Here is a 24,262-nt window from a genome sequence, read left to right as displayed (position 1 = left end):
ATTTGTCTCTTACAGTGTTTTTCCTCCATTCTCTGTGATAGGCACCCTTAGCCTTCAAGAATTCAGATTTCAGGGACACTAGGGTGGTTCAGTCAGGTAAGTGTCTGACTCTTGATTTCGGCTCAAGTCATGATTTCAGGGTTCTGAGATTGAGCCCTGCTTCAGCCTCCATACACAGTGGGGAATCTGCTTAAGATTCTCCCTCTCCGGGGCACCTGGGTGGCTCAGTTGGTTGAGCAACTGCCTTCGGCTCAGGTCACAGTCCCGGAGTCCCGGGATCGAGTCCCGCATGGGACTCCCAGCTCCATGGGGAGTCTGCTTCTCCCTCTGACCTTCTTGCCTCTCATGCTCTCTCACTGTCTCTCTCTCAAATAAATAAATAAAATCTTTAAAAAAAAAAAAAAATTATCCCTCTCCTGCTGCCCTTCCCCTAGCTTGTGCTCTTTCTCAAGTTCTTTCTCTCAGATAAATAAATCTTTAAAAAAAAAGAATTCAGACTTCAGGTATACACTGTACACTTACGGTATAGTGGACTGTGCTTATCAACCATGGTGTCAAAATATGTCCCAAACAAAGGATGTCTGTTGCAAATAATTGCTTGCTAATAAATCAAATGCCAAGACTTGCTGGTGATTTTTTTTTAATTAATTAGGACAAAGTTAAGGATATTTACATAATAATGTTCTTTTCCACATGCTTTCTTAGGTTGAGGACCTGGTGTTAGAGGTACAGGTCAAGCTCCTAGAGTTGCACATAATTCTGGTTATTTCTGTAGGAGTGTGTTGCATGTATGAACACATTTGTCACATCTGTCTCTGAGGAAGAAAGGCTAAAAATGCCTGGTGTTGATGATTTGGGTCAACCATGACTGATGCGCAGAGGGGATTAAAGTAAGAAGCACTGAGAGAAGAGAGCAATATCATTTTAACTGAACAGATGTCTAAAAATATACAGTACTAAAATATATATTAACCATGTGAAACATGCAAATACACATTCAACATTTTTTTTTAAAGATTCTTATTTATTTGAGAGAGAGTAAAAGAGTGAGAGAGAGCATGAGAAGGGAGAAGTTCAGAGGGAGAAGCAGACTTGCTGCAGAGCAGAGAGCCTGATGCGGGACTTGATCCCGGAACCCCGGAATCATGACCTTGAGCCTAAGGCAATGGCTTAACTAACTGAGCCACCCAGGCACCTCACATTCAACATATTTTCAATGACAACTGACTATATACAGTTGCATAATTTGTCCATGAAAAATGCACATGAAAGCCAATTCAAATCTAACTTCTGCTCTATGAACTTAAAAGGTTTGCTTTCTCAGGACACCCTGACTGACGATAGTGGTGAGGATCAAAATTTACCCTGTGTGTTGCTGTGAATTTGCTGTGACACAGAACATACTTCTGAAAATCAGAGTGCTTAGTAACTCTCTGTGTAGAGTTTGTACTCTGTGCTTAACAGCAACTTCACCTTCTTTTCAAATTCCTGTAAATTGCATCTCTGTAGTTCTTTGCTTTGAGTGTGATGTGTCTGGTCTTTGCCTCCTTGCTTCTTTCTTATTTAGGTTGCGCAACTAGAGATGTTGATACTGAAATCCGAGCTTGAAAAATGAAACTAAATGCTTACCTCCAAAACAGCTGTTTCCCTCTACTTTAGACTCAGCGAGCACACAGCTACTATTAAAAAAAAAAATGTCTGTGGTAATGAATTAAATTGAATTTGGGGAGGTGCATATGCCTTGGCCAAACTGTCTACTTCTGAATTCGAAAGACTCCATACTGGAAAGAGAGGTGTGGGTAATTGGTAGAGGATAGCTAGGGGTTCTAGTAAGTGTCTCTCCCCTCTGAGAAGCTTGGTAGTAGATAGAAAGGCAGACAGACACAGCTGGCAAGTCCTCTTTGACCAGACCACTTCTTGCAGGGAATCTTCAGTCAGAGATTGTTGGCACTTCCAGAATAATTACCGGAGTTGTTGGGGGAGGGCTGCTTAGCTGGCCTCTAGGGAAAATTCATCCCTCCTTTGGAGACCCAAAGGATATCAGATCTTGGATATCAGAAGCTCACAGAAGCCCCAGCAGCCCTAACTAGCTTCCCTCTCCTCCCACCGAAATGCACTCTTGGGGTGAGCTCTCTGCCAGGTGAAAGTAGTGAGTTATAAATTAAACAAATGTGTGTTGCGCATCACAATGTCTACCTATCAGTTTTAGTTCATAACGCTAAAAGGACTTCAGAAATCATCTCGACCAACTCACATATGTTATAGCCATGGAAATGGAGATTCTGAGAGGTTGATTTACTTAAGGTCCTTACCGTGATGTAGAAGTAAGACCTGTGTTTCTTGTCTTGCTGTTCAGTACTTATATTCAGAATTAGAGCCCAGGTTTCTTAGCCCCCAGTCCCATGTTTAAGGTAAACCAGAAAGCGCTATACTGTTCGAGCTTCTCCAGGTTTCTGGTGTTCTAGATGCTGGGGGGTAGTGGAAGGTAGTGGTAGGATGGCTGGTATGAATTTTAATGTTCACACTGAATTATCAAAGAAATGGCTATATTGAATTAGTTTTTATTACTGCAGAACAAAGTAGCACAATTTTAATGTCTTAAAAGAACAGTTATTTCTTATATTGCAGTTGTGCAGGTCAGAAGTCTGGGCGGGCTGGCTGGTTTCTCTGCTTTGAGTCTCATAGGCTGAAATCAAGGTGTTGGCAGGACTGTGTTCCTTCTTAGAGGATGACTCCTCTTGTAGGCTCTTTGCAGTGGTTGGCAAAATCCAGTGCCTTGTGGTTGTAGGACTAAGGTCGCATTTTCTGGATGGCTGTTAGTTGAGGCCATCTGTAACAACTAGTGGCCTCTCCCTGGTTATCGCATTGGAGCTCCTGGATCTCAGAGCCAGCATGTCTGCTCCTTCTCATGCTTGAAATCATTCTCTGACTTCTTTTGCCTCATCTCTCTGCTTCTAACCAGAGAGGATCCTCTTTTTTAAGGGCTCGTTAGTTTGTGGCCACTGGATAGTCCAGGACAATCTTCCCATTTTAAGTTTCATAACCTTAATTATATATGCAGAGTCCCTTTTGCTGTGTGGCATGGACATCTTTAGGAGGCCAGTCTGCCTACTACATACATTACTTCCTTTAAATAACAGCAGGGTTCCATCCTTTCAGGCTAATGGGAAAGTCAGTGACAAGCATTTCTGGGATTCTCTTCCTCTTCCTAGGTCCTGGGGCTTGCGAACCCAGCAAAATATATGGGTGGTCCCTCTAACCTTGGATCCCCTCTGATCATGGCAGAGGTATAATTATGGTCCGAGGTGGCGTGTATGCTTGAAGGCTGGGAGATCGCAGCTTTGGTACCCACCTTGGGGCAGTGGACTCTACTTTCTGCCAGGAAGTCTTTGGATCCAGCCCCTCTGCTGCACTCCTCCATTACCACTTGTCACTTACCTGGAGTGCAGTGGGGAAGTGAGGCAAGGGTCCCAGGCCTACCTTTTTCTTCTTTTTTTTTTAACAACTCTATTTGTATAGCATGATACCCACTCATAATAGTGTACAAGGCAGTGATTTTTGTTATATTTACAGAGTTGCACAACCATAATTGAATTTCAGAACCTTTTCGTCATCCCCAAAAAGATCTCTTGTGACCACCCAGGCCTGCCTTTTGCATGATTCCAGGGGCCACAGCCACATCCTGGTTCCGACTTCCTTGTTTCTTCCTCCTACACTCTGTAGAAATCCCCCTCAGAGAACTCAGCCTCCAGAAAATGAAAGCCAAGGACACGGTTGTCTTGGGCCCAGTGATACAACTGTCCTCCAAGACAAGGCAGCATTTAGGGTCTGGGTTCATTCTCAGAAGGGAATAGGAAAGAATCTCAACTAGAAGCACAGCACAGATCAATACCCCCAGTGACTTATCTTGCCTCTGTACGATGTGCGGGAGTCATCAGTTGCAGTTATTATTGGACAGCCCTGACTCCATGGAGCAGTGACCTGCAGGGGAGTGAGTCAGACCTCCCCCCCCCCCCACTTCCTTCCTCCTCTAAGCAGAAACGAAGGCATTCTTTGCTTCCTGCTTCAATGACCCAATGATGATGCAGTGTGGAGTGGGATGGGAGAATAGAGGAACACATCTTGTACAAGAGTGCAAGGAAGTTTCCAGAGGCGCTTTGTCCCTCCAGGGCCCACTTACCCCTTTTTTTCTCTTCCCCGCCCCATCCCCCACCATGTGATAGGTTCTTTGGACTGCAGAGAAGTCTGAGTTGCCTCAAGGGAAGCAGCCTATAACAAGCCCTAAGGCCAGGCCTCAAGGAGTCTGAAACTTTGCTCAGGATCTGAAAACTGGCTGGGGATCCAGGGCAGCTTGGTGACTTGGTTTCCTTGTCCTGTCATCTGTCTGCAGGAGGAGTCTTAGAGAGTCTACCGTAGATGGCCCTGTTCTTCTCTGTTTTGGCTCCTACTGCTTCCATTGCTTCCTTGACCATCCAGCCCCAAAGCAGGCCCTCCTGCCATACTCTGCTCTTTAGCTCTTTTCTGCTCATTACAACTTACTGTCTTTATTTATACTTATTTATTACTCTTCTCCACATCCCTCCACAATAGTAGTAATTAGACTGTGATCTTCATGAAGGGAGGGGCACAGTTTTATTGGTCTTTGTATACATGGTTCTTAGCACAGTACATTCTGGCACAGGGTAGGATCTTAAAATGTATTTATGGAATGATGAATGAATTAATGAAAATGAGCAAATAATCTGAATAGACATTTTTCCAAACTTTGATATTCATCTGCCAACTGGATAGCTCTACTTGGGTATCTAATAAGAATGCAACTCACCCAAAATAGAATTATTGATTTCCAGCTCCCCAAACTTTCCCCCCATCTCAGAACCTCAAGCCCAGGGAGTCATCCCTGCCCCCAAACCCTGTCACACATCAGCAAATCTTGTTGGCTGTCCCCAAAATATTTTCAGTATTGATCTACTTTTCTCCACCTACATCACTACTAGGTCTAAGTCATCATTATCACTTACTTAGGTTATTGTAATAGCCTCTTAACTGATGCCCCCCACTTCTCTTAGCCACCTACACAGCAATTAAAGTTGTATTTTTAAAACATAAATCAGGTCATACTCCTATCACGCCTTTGCATAAAACCTGCAATGGATTTCACTGCAGTAGGAATACCTGTGCCCGACAATGCTGTGTGATCTGATTCTCTTCCCACCTTTCCGATGATTATCAGGAACCATTTCCTTCCATATTCATCTGCTCCAGCTTATAGCTTATTCCTGCCCCAGGGTCTTTGCACACATTGCTCTGCACAGAATGCTCTTCCAATTTTCACATGGCTGACTTCTCATCACTGGGGTTTCAGCTCTAGTATCACTTCTTCAGAGAACCTTTCTCTGGACACTCCATCTGAAATAAGACCCTGCATCAGTCTGGATGATTTTAGAGGCAAATAACAGAAAACTCAGAGGGGCTTAAAACCATAACATATTGCTTATTTAATGAGTCTAGTGATGGATGCACCACAGTGTCAAGACACTGGGTAGTATCTTTGTGAGTCCCAGGACTTCCTTGACCTTCTAAGATACCACCCAGTGCCCTGACATCATCACATGACAAGTTTACAAAGGTGAGAAGCAAGGGACAGCCAGGCCCACAAGAGAGAACACTCTGCATGCCTCTTTGCTCTTACCAAGAAAGAGACATTTTTCCAAGAGTTTCCCAACACCCTCATAGAGATTTCCTCTTGTCTTGCCAGAAGCAGAGGATATTGATGTGACCATTCCTAAGCTGCAAGGGATGGTGGAAAGTGGTTATGTTGCCTTTTCAGCCACTTGACAGAGGAAGGTAAGGGAGAAGTTGGGAATGGCCATTAGGTGACCAACCAGTCACCTATCATTCCATTTCCCATGGACCCCTTGTACCTCATCCTGCTCTATTTTCCTCCATAGCACCAACCATTTCTTTACTATGCACTTATTTGTTTGTTTTGCTATTATTTCTCTCCCCCCACTTCCCCAGAGATAAGCTCCATAAAAGCAGGAACCTTGTCTATCTCGTTAACTTCTGTACTTCCAGTAGTTAGCACAATCCTGTTCATACTATGTATGAAAAGAATATTGGGGGGCACCTGGGTGGCTCAGTCGGTTAAAGCCTCTGCCTTCAGCTCAGGTCATGATCTCAGGGTCCTGGGATCGAGCCCCACAGCGGGCTCTCTGCTCAGCGGGGAGCCTGCTTTCCCCCCTTTCTCTCTGCCTGCCTCTCTGCCTACTTGTGATCTCTGTCTGTGAAATAAACAAATTAAATCTTTAAAAAAAAAAAAAGAATATTGGGTAAATGTGAAATAGAAGATGATTTTACATATACCATCGTAACAACATAGTCATTTCTTAGGGTGAAGTTTCTTAATGTTTATTTCTCTTTTTTCCCCACCTTATTTGACTTTACAGATTTTGTGGGAACAGTAGAGAGAGGGACAAGTTTAGTATTTTTAGGTCTGGAGCTGCATCCCTCCTATGCACGACTCTACTAAGTGGCAATAGGGTAAGAAATACTGGCCAGTGTCCTTTATACATACCCATGTTGGGGTGCCAGTATGACCTAACATTTTCTCCTGCAACACTGTTTGTAAAGAATTTGGAGAGGCCTGCAGCTTGCAGCCAGCAGAAACCTTGTGGAGTAAAGCTTGGACTCCCAAGCATTACATTTTACATAGGAATTACGTACATATTACATTTTAATTGGGACCTTGACCTTAAAAGAGTGATATTCTAGTGGTAAGAGGAGTTGGGATAGAAGCCTTCCTTGTTTACAGAAATCACTCCTATGATGCTGACTTTTTATTTCTGATACTTTAAAATTCACGTGAAGGACAAAGAAAGGTCAATGTGGTAGAAGAGTAAATGTAGTTCCTTAGACAACCAGTCTCCAAACACAAAGATGGTGTACCCAGTCTGATCTCAGGAAACTGAGCTTAATCCCAGTTGGGAAACAGATTGAAAGGCACAGAGCTGGAAATACTATGGAGGAATATTTGTATATATTTCATAATCTATAATAGGAAAGGGGAAAAGGGCATTCAAGAAAATTCTAGGCTTATTAGCCTGTGATACTCAGAGTCTCAAGTGGTGGAGGGGAAGTTCTTTTCATTGGAAATATGAGGTTTTTGGCAAGTATTCAAAATTACCTAATGGAAGTAATTTAGCAGAGTAGATTTTAGATGCTTTTGAGAAATATTCAACTCATTGTATTACATGTTTTGGTTTAGGGTATAGAAAAAAGTTTTATGGGCTAATATGTCACTAAAAGAAATCATGCCCAACTTGGGGAAAGGTTGTGTTGATTTATTTGGACCTTAGTGATTTTCCCCTTAAAACCAACAATGTGAATGATGATTAGGTACTAGGCTCCTCCCCCAAAGCCACTGGCTCTTAATATAGTTAAATTATGTGACTCGTGTTAGTATTATCACTATAGTACATGATGTGTGATGTGGTTACAAAATTTGCTTGTTATAGGGCTTTTAAGACTTTTATGGGCTAACAATAGTAAGAGGGCTAAGTTTAAAAAATTTTTAATAAGTTTTAATTTAAATTCCAGTTAGTTAACATAGAGTATAATGTTAGTTTCAGGGGTACAGTACAGTGATTCAGCACTTCCATACATCACCCCGTGCTCCTCACAAGTGCATGCCCTAATCCCCACCACACATTTCACCCATCCCCTACTCCCCTCCCCTGTGGTAGCCATTAGTTTGTTCTCTATAGTTAAGGGTCTCTTTCTTGGTTTGTCTCTCTCTTTTTTGCCAGTGTTTATATGTTTCTTAAATTTTACATACATGTAAAATCATACGGTATTTGTCTTTCTCTGACTGACTTATTTTGCTTAACATAACACTCTCTAGCTCCGTCCATGTCATTGTAAATGGCAAAATTCCCTTCTTTTTTATGGCTGCTGTTCCATTACACACACATGCACACACACACACCCATCTTTTTTATCCATTCATCAGTCGATCGACTTGGGCTGTTTCCATAATTTGGCCATTGTTGATAATGCTGCTGTAAATATTGGGATGCATGTTTCCCCTTGAATCAATATTTTTTTATTCTTCGGGTAAATACCTAGAAGTGCAATTGCTGGATCATAAGGTAGTTCTATTTTTAACTTTCTGAGGACCCTCCATAAAAGTGCTAATTTTTTTTAAAAAAGATTTTGCAAGCTAGAGAGTGTGTGCATGCATGCGCGAGCACGAGCGGGGCCAGGGGTGGGAGGAGAGGGAGAAGCAGACTCCTTGCTGAGCAGGGACACCTATGTGGGACTGGTTCCCAGGACCCTAAGATCATGACCTGAACAAAAGTCAGACTTGTCTAACTAAGCCACCCAGGTGCCCCAAGAGTGCTAATTGTTTAAGCACGTGCTATGTGCTTATAAATTATCTAACACTGTGTTATCTAACACAATAAGTGTTATCCCTATACAGGGATATAATTATCTATAATTTATCTAACACTGTGTTAGGTAATTTATAGAACTGTACAGGGATAACACTTATTGAGTATTTCCTCGTACCAGACAGACTTGTGTTAACTCATTTAACTCCTGTGCATGTATTATCTCATGTAAACTTCACAATAATCAAGTGAGATAGGGACTAATCATCCTCGTTTGACAGATAAGAAAACTGTAGCTCAAGAGGGTTAGAAAATGTGTCCTGGGTGACACAAATAGTTAGTGTGTGACCCTAGTATGTCACACTTCAGCTGTCTGACTTCAAAGCCTGTGTACATATCCACTTCACAATATCCCTGTGTTGTAAGATGAAGAATAGATGCTTTTTTAGCACAGGATTACGTTCTGGGTATAAGTTTGCTAGATTTAGCTAATAAAAATAGAAGACACCAGTTGAATATTGTGTGGTCCATATCTATGCTTAGAAAATGTCATTGATCTGGAATTTGCCTTGAACCGAGCATCCTGTATTTCATCTGGCAGCTGTACCTGGGCGGCCCATTGTGAGAATGTGTCTTATCCTCCCTGGTTTTCCTGTGCCCCCACCAAAGTCATGAAGCACTTGGCTCAATGTGCACCCTAGAGCCGCAGCTCAGGGCCAGAGAGCAAGAGAGCCACTCGGGAAGCTTCTGATGCCTTCTGTGGCCTCCTTTGATGTTTGTAAATTCAGGGCTCTGGGAGATGTCACCCTGTAAATCGTATCCTACTGGAAGTGGTAGGCTGGTAAATGTGGGATAGCTGGGTGCACAGGGGGCAGAAAACCTCATTTGTGGTATTTGTCCATTTCCATGGTGTGACTGTTCCAACCGTGGCTGATTTATGCCAACATGATGTCATTGGAGTTGGGAAGAAATGCACACAGCTGGTTCTGGGGAGCTCAGGCAAGCCAGTCACCCACCCTGTTCTGGGCATTTCTTCTTTTCACATATACGCAGAGCCTCCATCATCATGAAATGTTTAAGAGAAAATCTCTACCACCGTGGTAGAGATTTTCTAAGTTATAACAATTAAAATTTAAAGGAGGCAGTTTCTTACCTGGGCTAGTACCACTGATCAAACTTCTCCTCCCTCCAGTTCACAATGGTTTAGAGTTCGGCTTTCATCCTGTGTTTAAAGGCTATAAGAGTTCATCTGTCATAATGAATTTCCTGTAGTCTCAGGGGCTATTCTGAAGAAAGGCTGTATTTCCAGACCAACATGTCTACTGCACTTTTGATGCCAAGCCTCTGTGCAGTATGTGGTGGGAGTGATTTTTTTCCCCAAATGTTCACTATGTCACATATTTCTGAGCTAGCATATTGAACAGATGTATCTGTGGGTAGGCAAAAGGCTGTGGCAGAATAATTTTACATTCCTCTGTTTGATTGAGGAGTCAAGAAAGACTATCCCCATACAACTGACCCTCTGAATTCAGATCCTGCCTTTTGTGGCCTCCTCACGCATGAAGCCCCAGGGGTGGTTAAGTGCATGGATTTTGGAGTGAGGCAGTCTGGGGTGACTCCTTTATAACTGCATGATCTTGGGGAGGAACTTAGTTTATTCCATCTTTGAAACAGAGCTAATAATATTACCTACTTTAAAGATACCTGACATAAGATAAGCACAAAATATCTATCAACTCTCCATAGTATTAATGTTAAACTTCTGTCCTTGTAATTAATCTTATTGGTCATTAGTAAACAGCCTTATAGTATGTGTTGGCTTCGGTCCAGCAGATGCTTACTATTCTACAGAAAATGCTGCAGGTTTTCTTTTTTCCAACCAAATCATATAAAAATTCAACATTATAAAAATTCTAGTTTGACATTAAATTTTTGAACAAATGTCAGAAATAAAAATGGTCTTCCTATGTTGTGAGAATGTCTGTGAATCTTTATAATTTCATGAGGGAAAACACATTTGTTGTTAGGATTCTTGGACTTAAGAACAAGCCTAGGGACTCCTGGGTGGCTCAGTTAGTTAAGCAGCTGCCTTCGGCTCAGGTCATGATCCCAGCGTCCTGGGATCGAGTCCCGCATTGGGCTCCTTGCTCTGCAGGGAGCCTGCTTCTCTATCACTCTGCCTGCCTGTGCTCACACTCACTCTCTCTCTCTCTGACAAATAAATAAATAAAATTTAAAAAAAAAAAAAGAATAAGCCTAAGCACCAGTTGATATGCTTGGCCAAGAATCACCTCAGGCAGAACTGTGATGTACACGGAGTCTGTCAGCCGAGCCCCTCTGTACCTCCTTGTGGTCCTTTCATGTGCGTCTCATCATTCATACATTCATCCACCTCTCAAGGTGATTTTCAGAAAGCTAGGGTCATACTGCTGGGGTGCTTGCATGGCTGAGCTGATTAAGCAACTGATTCTTGATTTCAGCTCCGTTCACAATTTCAGGGTCATAGAGTCAACTCTGCACTGGGCATGGAGTCTGCTTAAGATTCACTCTCTCTCCTTCTGTCCCCCCATAAGGGAATGAGTGAATGAATGTATAAATGAATGAATGAATAATAAAATAATGGGTCTTACACAAATAGAGGATGAATGCATGCCAGAGATTTGTCAACTTACTCCTGAAGGAATCGGTGACATCAATTGGCTGGTTCCGAGAGCATTCAAATAAATAGGTATTTATAGGGTTTTGTTATTGTCTTTTTTTTTTTTATTAAAGAAGGTGGACATAAGATTGTTAGGTAGACACAAAACCAGCTAATGTCCTACAGAGCAATAAGTTCATAAATTTGGGGGTTATTTTTTCTGCAGGACAGAAATCTGCACATTAACACGTACCTTCACATGTCTGGGCTCTCTTCATATAGTAAATAGCAAAGTCAAGCATGGATGCTTTCTCCCAGAGAATTAAATAATTCTTGGGGGAAGCCAATTTAACAATGTCTTAGCATGACATTAGGAAGATCTGCTATACTCTCTTTGCCTTATTTTCAAGTATTAGATACTTTAAAAAAATTTTTTTGAAAGAGAAAAAGTTGGGAAGAGGTTGGGGGAAGGGAGAGAGAGAATCTTGGGCAGGTTTCACGCCTGTGCAGAGCCTGCTGTGGGGTTCAGTCTCATGATACTGAGATCACGACCTGAGCCAAAACCGAGAGTTGGACACTTAACCAATTGAGCCACCCAGGTGCCCCTGTATAGAGATATATTTTAATAAGGGCCTTCAGTCAGTGGGGTGTGTCCTGGGGCAGTCACAGAACTGGATAGGAAAACATAGGTTGAGCAGGAAACAGATCTTTCCTGTTGCTGTTAAAATTCCTGCATAGGGACCACCCAGACATAAAAATCAGTTACGCAGTCCTTGTATTTCAGAAACACTCCTCTGAAGAGGGATTTATTTCCAAATCAATGAAGCAGGGAAACCTTTCTGAAATTTTACTTTGGGACCCTAGAACTTACTTATAATACGGCATACTATTTTTTTCTGGAGTGGGGATTGCAGAAACCTGTCTGAGGACCCCCTCAGCTACCTTCACTCTCCTTCAGTGGGAGTTCTTCTGCAGGTAACAGTTGTCCAAGGGGACTTCAGTTTCACCTGCCCTGCTCTGCTCAGGATTCGTTTTCCCTGTCTCCATGGTCATCAGTGTTTCAGCTCCAGAGAAGACACAGTCGCTCTATCTCTGGTTTAATTCTCCTAGCAGAGCCCCCTAGAGCAGGAGTCACACATTTCAGTTCTCTGTCATGGATTTTTTTCAGTAAATACTTAATACAAAATTATTAATGTAAAGAAAAAGAATAACATTCTTCCTCTGGGAGCCCCCAGCATGGTGGGGGAATGACAGAAACATGGGAATGGTTCTAAAGCAGGAATTCCTTATCTTGGCTGCACGTGAGGGTCACCTGGGGAACCCTGAAATTTCCTGCTGCCCAGGCTGCTCTCTGGACCAGTTCAGTTCACTCTCTGGGGGTTGGACTAGAGCAGGAGTATTTTTTTAAAGCTCTCTCGGGGCATCTGGGGTGGCTCAGTGGGTTAAGCCTCTGTCTTCATTCAGCTCAGGTCATGATCCCAGGGTCCTGGGATCGAGCCCCACATCGGACTCTCTGCTCAGCAGGGAGCCTGCTTCCCTCTCTCTCTCTCTCTGCCTGCCTCTCTGCCTACTTGTGATCTCTGTCAAATAAATAAATAAAATCTTAAAAAAAAAAAAGATAAAGGGTCAACTGCATTGCTGAGCTAGAGAACCATTGCTGTAAAGCAAAACACACTTGGAAAATACTGAAGTGCTGTGTGAACAGGGATACCACAACCATTCTGGATATGTTAATATTCTCATCCACTGTCTGATCACATCACAGCCCATGAATACAGAAAATAGAACCTCTCATTGTAACCTTGGGGGAAAGTTAGGCCAGTCTGATTATCAGGCATTTAAAAACGATAAACTCTGGAAGGTATGATTGGCAGAAAATGAGGTCTCTAAAGGGAAAAGGGCCCAAAAAAGATCAACCCAGAAAGATGACCCCCTCCAACACCCAAATCATTCCATGTTTTTTCTCTCTCCCTTGGAATGTTTTTTCATTCCCTTGTCTTCCTGAAGAAGTCCTGGTCTCCTTGTCCCCAACTCAGACCTCACCTCCTTTGTGAAATCTTTCCTTCTCCTATCCCGTGCAAAATCAGGTCCTTGTTTTCCTCTGCCACTTAGCTCCTTGTCTTGTTGTGTCAGTTTTAATTATTTTAGGATTTAGTTATAATATGATCAAACAGCTTGTGTATACATTTGCCTTCTTCTTGGCCTTACTTACCTTTTTTTCCCTAGTACCTAGCATAGTGTCTTGATTTCTGGAATGAATAAACAGAGCTGCAGTGATTTTGCATAGAGTCAGAACAGCTGTGCCATCATCAGGGGGAGATGTGGACTCAGGAGCTCCTCAAGGCTCCCTTGTCCAGTTTCTGAGGAGCGGGTCCCTCTGCTCCCAGTGGTGGGGCTAGAAGAGTGGGCAGACACACTCACTGGTGACATGCAGCTGGAGGAAGTGATGGCAGATGGGAGGCCTCATGGTGCCCAAGTTGTGGTGGTAAACTTGAGTTTCATCTTCAAGGTTTTGCTATGAGAGGAAGAGAGAAACAAGTCAGTTCACAGGTTTCAAAATAATGGGTATTGAATACAGAATAGTGCCTGTGGCACCAACTCCTGTTTTATTTAGGCCACAGATATCAAAAATACTTAGAACAGCCCTTTTTGCCTGGGAGACTTGTTTGTCTCCTTTAAACTTTAAATCTTTATTTTATTTTAAGATTTAATTTGTAAGTAATCTCTACACCCAATGTGGGGCTTGAACTCATCACCCTGAGATCAGGTTGCATTGAGCCAGCCATGTACCCCTAAATTTTAAATCTTTAAAAAAAATTGGGGGGCATTTTGTAGGCTTTACACAAATGAAGGTGAAGAGATTACTTCAATTTTATAAGTACAAGGGTCATGCATTCCAGATTTTCTAGGACAGTGCTAATTTTAGATCTCATGTTCTGTATTCAGGCTGCATATCCTGATTTTTTTAATAAGGAAAGTATGGTTGCTATTCTTACAACTGACTCTCAACCAGCCAGCCATGCTCAAAGGACTTCTAATAGTCAGATGTCTAATTATCTTACATTTCTTTTGAGAAATCAAGTGGGGCTGCCTCATGGACAAAACAAACGAACAAAACCCTGAAGATAATATGGGACTGCCCTGAGCTCCAGATTTTCGTTGAATGTGGTTTCTTGGTGAGGACAGTATATATTAACACTCCTCTCCCTGCTACAAATAAGTGCAAAAGTCCTTCGAGGAAAAGCAGGCCAGTAAGAACAGTAAGAACTGTTCTTTCATTAGTGGGTGGAGCTGGGTCAGTGGGTGGAGCATGCAACTCTTGATCTTGGGGTTGTGAGTTTGAGCCCCACATTGGGTGTAGAGATTACTTTAAAAAAAAAAAATGAGGGCACCTGGGTGGCTCAGTGGGTTAAGCCACTGCCTTCGGCTCAGGTCATGATCTCAGGGTCCTGGGATCGAGTCCCACATTGGGCTCTCTGCTCAGCAGGGAGCCTGCTTCCTCCTCTCTCTCTCTCTCTCTCTGCCTGCCTCTCTGCCTACTTGTGATCTCTCTCTGTCAAATAAATAAATAAAATCTTAAAAAAAAAAATGAAATCTTAAAAAAACCCCAAAAAACGTGTGCCTTAATCCCACCTCTAAAACTTCAGAAATGTTTCTTTGTGAGGCTAGTCACGGGAACCCACTGCGGGGGACCCTGGGCCCTGATGCTGGATGCTGTCCTCTTATCTACAGCCCCCATGGAATTGCTCTGGTTATTTTGGATTTAGGGGCTGTGCTTTTCTCTTTTCTGCTTAAGAGATTCAGACCAAGTTAGACCTTAATAATCCAACTGTGACCCAAGTCACCCCAATTTTAACTGAAAAGCTCACAAGTTTATAATCATTTTACCTATGTAAAAGGATAATTTTTTCCTTCACCAAGTAGCTCCCCCCCCAAAATTAAAATAAAGGCTAGGGTTTATAATATTCTTCTATATCTAAGGATCATAAGCTTTTGAAAAGCTAACAGTTAATAGTTGGTTGCTTTTAGTCATCTAGAGACCATAAGCTTCCCAGTAACCTGGTTACATTCTTTAGAGGACACCTTGTATGTTCTCCTGTCCATATGTCCTCTTATGAAACAGTAACAAGCAGACAGGCCTCAAGATATGTCATGGATAAGTGGCAAAGCTATTAGAACATGAAGCACATCCTCTTTGGGAAAAAAGTGAGCCATTTTCAGAGATCATTAAATTAGGCGCTATTCTGGCTCCTGTAAGGGTTACATACGGTGGCTCTGTGTACTTCCCTCATGCTTCTATACTGGAAGCTCTGCAGAAGGAAGAATGGGGCCCCTTCCAGGAGCCAGCCAGTCTGTATGCACAGAGTGCCGGAAGCCATTTCCAGAGCTGACATCTGTGTGTTTCCATCTCCTCATGTTTTCCGCTCACAGCCACATTGCTTCAGTGTCACGACCTTTAAAAACTTCTCATCTACTGACCCCCCATTCCAGCAGCTCTTCCTTTGGGGGGTGGTGCCCTCGCCATGAGCCAGATCTGAGCACCTTCACCCTTCGTGGTCCCTGGTGAGTGAGGGCGACATGGGTATGTTCAGGGGTGGGGCTTGGCACGAGTTCTACCCCATTTGAAGAAGGGTCAAAAGAGGGGGAGTCCAGAGAGAGCCTGAGCTGGGATCCGCTAAAACAGCTCCTGAAATGAAAGAGAGACGGAGCCCAAGCTGTTCCTGGATAGTAGTCCCGTTTTCCTGCCAAGGCACAAGTCCTCCTCCCTGGCGAATGACCAGTGTCAGTAAGATCGGTGTCAGTAAGATCGGTGTCAGTAAGATCGGTAGGCTTGGGGGTCGCTCTGCATGACACCATTTTAACAGGAGGCCTCCTTCTTCTTTTCTTACCCAGAACTGAGAGGAAGCAAGTGAGTATGGTTTTTGCTCCCAGAATGGAGAACAGCAAGCCACCCTTGGTTATTCCCACACTGCTGGTGCCCCTGCAAAACCACAGCTGCACAGAGGTCGCCTCCTCCCTGCCACGCCGTGACCTGACGGAATTCCATGAGGCGCATGGCTGGATGAGCAACAGAACAGACGTGGAGCTGGGGCTGAAACCTGGCGAGGTGGCCACGGCCAGCATTTTCTTTGGGGCCCTGTGGTTGTTTTCTGTCTCCGGCAATTCCCTGGTTTGTCTGGTCATCCACCGGAGCAGGAGGACTCAGTCTACCACCAACTACTTTGTGGTCTCCATGGCATGCGCGGACCTCCTCGTCAGCGTGGCCAGCACGCCTTTCGTCTTGCTGCAGTTTGCCACTGGCAGGTGGACACTCGGCAGCGTCATGTGCAAGGTCGTGCGGTATTTCCAGTACCTCACCCCAGGCGTCCAGATCTATGTTCTCCTCTCCATCTGCATAGACCGGTTCTACACCATTGTCTACCCCCTGAGCTTCAAGGTGTCCAGAGAGAAGGCCAAGAAAATGATCGTGGCCTCGTGGGTCTTCGATGCTGCCTTTGTGACCCCCGTGTTCTTTTTCTTTGGCTCAAGCTGGGACAATCACTGCAACTATTTCTTCCCTTCCTCCTGGGAAGGAACTGCCTATAGTGTCATCCATTTCTTGGTGAGCTTTGTGATCCCATCTGTCCTCATCATCTTGTTTTACCAGAAGGTTGTGAAGTACATTTGGAGAATAGGCACTGATGGCCGAACAGTGAGGAGGACCATGAACATTGTCCCAAGGACCAAAGTGAAAACGATCAAGATGTTCCTCATTTTAAATCTGTTGTTTTTGCTCTCCTGGTTGCCTTTCCATGTGGCTCAGCTGTGGCACCCCCACGAACGAGACTTGAAGAAAAGTTCCCTTGTTTTCACAGCTATCACGTGGATATCCTTTAGTTCTTCAGCCTCTAAACCTATGCTGTATTCCATCTATAATGCCAACTTTAGGAGAGGAATGAAAGAGACTTTTTGCATGTCCTCAATGAAATGTTACCGAAGCAATGCCTATACTATCACAACCAGTTCAAGGATGGCCAAAAAAAACTACGTTGGCATTTCAGAAATTCCTCCCACGGCCAAAACTATAACCAAAGACTCGATATATGATTCATTTGACAGAGAAGCCAAGGAAAAAAAGCTCGCTTGGCCCATTAATTCAAATCCGCCAAATACTTTTGTGTAATTTCGCAGAATTCTTTCAATTATTGTTATGTGCCAGAGATTAAAAAGCTTTAACTCTAAAAACAGGAGCTTTTTATATGTTTTTTCCCCCCAATCAGCTTTCTGAGGGAAATGTTTTGTTTTGTAAACTGTGGTTTTATTTTGGCTGCTTTTTGTTTTAGAGGAAGCTTTCACCTTGAGCTATGGTCAGTAGTCCCTTTACTGTATTAGTTACATTCATAAAAAAAAGGTAATGCTTTCCTACTTTTTACTTACCCTTATTAGGTCCCAAAAGCATAAACCATACACACAGTCTTTGATTCATGACTCAACTTAGTTTTATTCTGTCTGCTTTTTCTCCTCCCTTCTGAAATTTTTTAACTGTGGGCTTCTGGTTCCGAATGGAATTTTCTGTGTCACACATTTCAGAGACTTGCATTACTCTAAGTAACACTGAGGTAGTGTTAATATTGTATATATTTTTACATTACCTTCTTCTGAGAAACCACTGTCTAGATCTCCTATAGAATGCACTCCGTAGGATGAAATAGGTTGGAACTTGCTGGGAAGTTTGTGATTGAATTTCAGTCAGGATTCTTAGGGAAAGAAAATTGATAATCAAGTTGCCTAATTTCTCTCTTTCTTTCTTTCTCTCTCTCTCTTTTTTCCATTCCCCCTTAACCTAAGCAACTGATGATGCCCTGAAAATTCTGAAGTCATAATGTTTTTTTCTCAAATCTGTATCCCATCTAGGCTGTGTCTGGGATGTTTACTTCTCTTCTTTGAGTTAAACTCAAGCCAATGAGTGTCCTTGCTAGAAAAGCCAGAAAATGCCAACAGGAGAAACAACAGGTGGTACTTCTCTGGGCTCTGCAGTTCAGGCAGAGGTCTTTGGATGCCCAGCTCTACCCTACACTAAAGACAGCAAGAACAAGGAGCACCTTCTTCACTGTCCTAGAGACTCGGACATGAGGCCATTTCCTCAGCCAGCACCTCTTTCCCCACATCTCTCTCCAGGTTACATCATCACACCCTTGCCAACCCCAGACTTTTCTTTGCTTGTGGTTATCTCGAGGTTTTCTTCTCTGCTTGTCGGGTTTTGGTTATTTCAAATGTAAGGCCAGCACATTATTAAAACGTTCTTATTTAAACAATAGGAGGCTTATAGACAAGACTTGTATGCATTTTCACATCCCAGTTAAGAGCTGCAAATAATAATTCCAGTTCAGTGATTTTACCAACACTATCTCATTTTATCCTCTCAGAAGAATTCTGTGACACACTTGGCATCTGGGCTTCTCAGATTAGGAACCCATGATGCCATGTTGTGTGAGTTGCCCACATTAGAGTGTGACAGGGCTGGTTGTCACACACACACACTCGGGTCCTCTAACTGCCAGTATGTCACTCTTCCCATGACATTACAGAAGTCTCTCTAAGGAGCATGTGAATGACCAACCCCAGCCAGGCCTCACCAGGCCTCCTGGGTTTCACCTTGGTGGAAATCTAAAGAAGGTCTAAGAAAATCTGGCTAGTTTAAAAGGAGAGTCTAGGCAAAATTTGACAAGCTGGTCCTCACCTTTTCTTTGGCCATGGATAAGTTGATAGGTTCTTGGACTTGTGGTGTTGAACATCAGAGATACAATCGCAGAGAAATGAGACAAGACTGGATTTGGTGTTCAGGGCCAGGACCGACCTCCATGAAAGAGCTCATGTACAAAACGTCTGCAGAGCCGATGTTTTTAAGTGGAGGTGCTTCCTTCAGTCAACAGATTCAAGAGATAAAAAGAACATCTCAAATTTTTCTTCCTTCTCTTTTTCCTCCTCATCTTCTCACTTACCACATCAGCAGATGGCACTCTAAAATGACAGACTGAGCTAGACAGTTACTTCATTGGCTCTTGGATTCTGAGGTTCAGACCTGTTAAAAAAGAAGACCCTTGTATTTTTGTCCATGTTGGGGTGCATACTTTTATTTTGGTCCCTTTAGATGGCATATTTTTTGAAGTTAGATTGTAAAAAGTTAAATATAATTCATCTCAATTTTATTTTGATATATATTTTTAGGTCTCAGGTTAAACTAAAAGATGAGTACTGCGGTCCATTCTGTCTTGAATGTTCTGTGAGTTTACCCCAGTAGGTGGAAATTCAGTGACACAGTCTCATAAGACCTCTTATTGTAGAAAGTAGGATTTTTAAAAATAGAATCCCCCAAATAATGACAAAAGTGTCAACCAAATCATATTCAGCTGCACTCTTAGCATGTTGGTAATTCGTTGTATTTTTGTTCAGGCTGGCTTAATATTCAGGATCCCTGTTGTCTCACTTGATCCTGAAATCAGAGAAACCTGTATATCATGTACAGATTGATGAAGATCTGCAGAAGTCCCAGCAGGACAGCACAACATTCACAATAACTCATACCTGCCTTGCAAGAAAGAGTTAAAGCCACAAGGAGGCAGGTTGTTGGAGAGAATGATAAAGGACCCAGTCTCCGTGCTGGGTCCATGACGAGGCGCACGATGAATCTGGATTCGTGGGGCCTCCAAACAGCTGTAGAAAGGTAGTGGGGGGCAGAGTGCAGAGTAGAGCGAGAGACTGGCTCTATCTGGCTCCCAGAGACTATCAGAGGAGGGGACGGGGGTGCATCCTTTGAGGTGGAATGACTCTGAGCCGGACTCCGAGTCCAGCCAGGCTGCTTCTCTGAGTCCGTGAGCACATCCCGCTCAGAAGGGCTTTCCCATTGACCTTATATCACAGGATTTTACCCAAGACTCCTGGAGCAGCTTCCCTGGGCCAGAATTCCTTGCTTAGGAAGGACAGGTTTACCCAGGGGGACTCCCATCAAACATGTGCAAGCAGAGTCATTTGCCAGAGAAGGTTTGTGGGTTTTGCTTCTGGTGGTGGGCATGGTCCTTCCCTTCCCTTCCCGCCACCCCCGCCACCCTTGCTGCCACCTGCTCAAACTCACCGTGAAGCCACAGCACCAAGGTCTGTGGGAGCTCCTTGACCAGGATCAGCCACAAGGATACGCTCTGGAACAACTGCATGTAAAAGCAGCAAAGAATTAGGGATTTGGGGATAGAATTGAGAGACCTTGTCTACGCCCTTCCTTGTTTAGGGGAAGAAATTACAACCAAGAGAGGTCAGAGTAAGGACAAACTAAAATGCTGTCTACCAACCCATCCAACATTCTTTTAACTTCACCCTCCTGCTTGCTGTGGCATCATTCATTTATGGAAGGAAAAAAAACCCTCACTGTGAGCAGAAGAGGATGGAGAGAATACACCATTCCCTGAGGTTCAGCTAAGGGGCTAATTTGTCTGGAACAGAGACAACCTGAGTGGTCTAATTAGAGAACAGGGGACAGAAACCCACTCCGTCCAACCGTTTTGCAGAGTGACCACTTGATGGCACTGTGGCTCGTCGGCAGAACCCACCACCTCTTCACGATGCCTGTCACACAGGCCGGTTTGGAGCTGTCTTGATCTCCTAGCAACAAGACAGGGACAATTGCTGAGCACCAGGAGCAGCTGTAGATTAACTAATCAATCAGTGTGTTCCAAAGACGGAGCATCTAAACATTGGAGGTAGTCCCAAAATAATTAATACTCTTTACAGACATGCAATCACCAGTCAAAATAGTATTTGAAACCCTTTTTACAAATGGTGTCATTTTAGAAAATCAGGCCCCACCCCAAAGTGGTGATTGTGCTGCCCACACTTACCCAGGCCTTTCTCTCATTTCTGCTTCTTGTACCATTCTGCTCCAAGAATTCATGGCCCTTTTCATAGCAGTGCAATCCAGACTTGCCCTAAAAGTAAAGGTTCCTATGCTTCTGGTACAGAGGCAGTTAAATTGACGTTGGGTTAAATTTATTTGAGGCCTCTCTCATTTCCCTCGGACCGTCTCTAATTTCTTGGTTTCCTACAATCTGGACCATTCTGAACTTTTTTGTTTAGCTGAACACTTGTGTTCAAAAGTTCTATATTCTTTTGTAGAAGTCTCTTTCAAAGATTGCTTTTAAAAACTGCCCATCAACCCTGAGTTAGGGGCTCTACGACTAGGAGTCACCTATAATTTGAAGAATGTATGATTTTGGTTCTGCAGGAAAAGACTGCCAACAGTCTCTGGGCTCTGCAGCGATGGGTGTATCTGGCTTCAGGATAGGGAGAACATCATCTGGTTTTCAGCAGGCAGTCAATAGAGTAGTTCCGGCTATTTGCCCACAGCAGCTAGATATAGATTAAAACTCCTCTAAGGGAATTTTGAATGCATCCCCTCTAGGCTGCTTCCCTGTTGTGTCTTCCAAAGCAGAGTCTCTTAAAGAATAAAGACTGGATTCTGCTAGTGGGACCCTGAAGGTGCTAAGATGAGGACATGCCAAAGACAGCGGGGCAGCAGAGTAGGCGTGAGGAGCTGTACGGGAGAGAGATGGGCTATACCATAGCTGAGAAGAATAGTTCTATATTCTGTCCATCTGTCTAGATTCATTTACACTGCTGGGCTCTCTGATTCTCCGGGCAGATGCATTCTCCTTGAGTGACTCTTTAAACACGAGTGAAAATTATGGGGCGCCTGGGTGACTCAGTCAGTTAAGCACCCAACTCTTGATTTTGGCTCAGGTCGTGATCTCAGGGTCCTGGGATTGAGTCCCGTGTGGGTTCCACACTCAGCAGGGAGTCTGCTGGAGATTCTCTGTCCCTCTGTCTCTACCCCCTCCCCACTCCTGTTCTCTTTCTAAAATAAAGAGATAAAAGTCTTTAAAAAATAAACATTAGTGAAAATTAGGCACAACCTTCCAGTGTATATCCAGACAGCAAAGTTTCCCTTAGCCACAAAGAGCATGATGGTCACTTTCAAAGTTTCCGAAGTCAACTTCTGTGTTGAAGTTCAGGTTCTGCTTAACCCTGTTTAACCCAGCAAATTATTCTCAAACCACAGCTTCCCCATTTTTAAGATGGGGAACATGGCAGTGCCCACCTGTATGAGGGATCACTGGAACCCTAATAATGGGATGATGATAATATATGGAGGAGGAGGTAGCTTAGGCCATTGAAGGGACTGACAAGCCTGAAATGTATAGGGCAGGCAGGCTGGAAACTCAGGTATTGGTGTTGTTGTTTATGAAATCTATAGGATGGGCCAGCAGGCAGGCTTTGAAGCTGTAGTCTTAAAGCAGAATTTCTTATCTAGGAAACCTCATTTTTTTGTTCTTAACACCTTTAACTGATTGGATGAGGCCCACCCATACTATCAAGGATACTCTTTATTTAAAATCAGTTGATCGTAGATGTTAATCATATCGACAAAGTACCTTCACAACAACATCTACATTAGTGTTTGAGAAATAACTAGTGCAAAGTACCTTCACAACAACATCTAGATTAGTGTTTGAGAAATAACTAGGTACTACAGCTAGCTAAGTTGACACGTAAGACTAACATGTCTAAAATGTCTAATCCTAACATCTAGAATTGTTGTAGTAATAAAATGAGCCCAAATTCATGTAACTCATTCAGTGGGTTACTGAATACATGAGAAACCCTTAACAAAGGTTTTCTATGGTTATTTTACTTTACCATTGCTAACCCAATGAATTTTTCCATCTTTCAAGTTACTTTGCATACTTTGCATGTTACTTTGCCATGTGTTAACAGTAGAAACAGGTTTTAATACTACTCTCAAATTGTGGCATTGTTTTCCTCCTTTAGCTTTTTTTTTTTTTTTTTTTTTTTAATTCTGCTAAGATCTTACAGACTCAAGGGAGAAGGAACAATGGGAAGCAGGGACTTGAATGGAAGGGACGTAGGTGGTAGAGCCACTTCTCTACTCCCCCCAAAGGGAAATATTCACCCTTCAAATATTTCTTAGGAAGGAATGGTCTAAAAACAGGAGACACGAAATACTTCAGAATGTAGACTTTTATCATCACTCTTCTGTTGGGGTTTCCACTTACCTGGAAAAGAAAACTGATGGTTGAAAAATCAGTTTGTTAATTTAAGTATTCATTCTAGCAGAATATGAAAAATCAATGAAATGGGACCTAAGTCACTGTGGGCCATGATCAGTCAGAAGCAACTGTGTAGCTAAGCCATGTAACAACTGTCTGTTTTCAGTTAAACCATAAATGAACTATTACTATGACTACACATGAATCTCAGTGAAATCAAGTGAAACAGAAGTGAAGGTATTAAAAAAAAAAAAAAACAGCTACTTGGTAATTGGAGTCGAAGGCAAAAGAAACATATGAAAAGCCAAAGACTCACACTTGGGAACACAAATAATATAAGGTACATTTAAGTTTATTTTGAAGAAAAATTTAACAGAATGGTTCATGGCTTTTTAATTTTTTTTTTTTTTTTTCAAAGAAAAGACAAACAAGTTTACTGTTTGGGATGTTTATGAGAGGATAAGCCAAGGGCAAAAGCCAACCTACTGAGGATGGTAGAGCAGAAGGAAGGAAGCATTCTGTCTTTAATGACTTTAAATGTCTTTAATGACATTGTCAAGCCCCCATAGCTTTCTCTCTCATGATTCTTTACACCAGTTTTACTTGGGTATTTACTCTCACCTGAAAGGCTCCTAACAGATTGCCTATTCTTATTCTATACAGATTACCCAGTGGTGTGAAGGTGGGTCATAGGTGTTGTAAGAGCCAATTTTTAAATTTTCAAAAATGTTGGTTGCTGGGGCGCCTGGGTGGCTCAGTGGGTTAAGCCGCTGCCTTCGGCTCGGGTCATGATCTCGGGGTCCTGGGATCGAGTCCCGCGTCGGGCTCTCTGCTCAGCGGGGAGCCTGCTTCCCTCTCTCTCTCTCTGCCTGCCTCTCTGTCTACTTGTGATCTCTCTCTGTCAAATAAATAAATAAAATCTTTAAAAAAAAAAAAATGTTGGTTGCCTAAATCGACCACGGTGGGAGTTTTTCTACCCCAGAAATTGTTAAACACTGCAAACAGAACTCCCCCAACTAGGAGTCGGTCGTTAAACATCTACCAGCACAGCTGCCTACTTCTTTTTGCTCAACAAAAATGTTCCTAAATAGCCACCTGACTCAAAATGCCATGGGTACCTAGTACACTTGTAGAGA

At 43.0% G+C, this 24,262-nt stretch overlaps 1 protein-coding gene across 5 annotated transcripts in view; it reads left to right on the top strand.

The window, feature by feature from the left end:
• GPR19 (G protein-coupled receptor 19) overlaps positions 1-17,256 on the top strand; it is a 35,941-nt gene extending 18,685 nt beyond the window's left edge. For 4 of the 5 annotated variants that reach the window (XM_044227966.1, XM_044227967.1, XM_044227965.1 and 1 more), the window contains 2 exons: positions 15,463-15,594; positions 15,925-17,256. In XM_044227966.1, the coding sequence (XP_044083901.1) occupies positions 15,947-17,194 (1,248 nt within the window). In that variant the 5' untranslated portion in view covers positions 15,463-15,594; positions 15,925-15,946 and the 3' untranslated portion in view covers positions 17,195-17,256. The remainder of the gene's footprint in view (positions 1-15,462; positions 15,595-15,924) is intronic. The other variant, XM_044227964.1, reaches the window with a different exon arrangement.
• The last annotated feature ends 7,006 nt before the right edge of the window (positions 17,257-24,262 follow it).

This window comes from Neovison vison, chromosome 12, assembly GCF_020171115.1.
Source record: "Neovison vison isolate M4711 chromosome 12, ASM_NN_V1, whole genome shotgun sequence".
In the NCBI taxonomy this organism is placed as follows: Eukaryota; Metazoa; Chordata; class Mammalia; order Carnivora; family Mustelidae; genus Neogale; species Neogale vison.
This window is presented reverse-complemented; position numbering and strand designations above follow the sequence as displayed.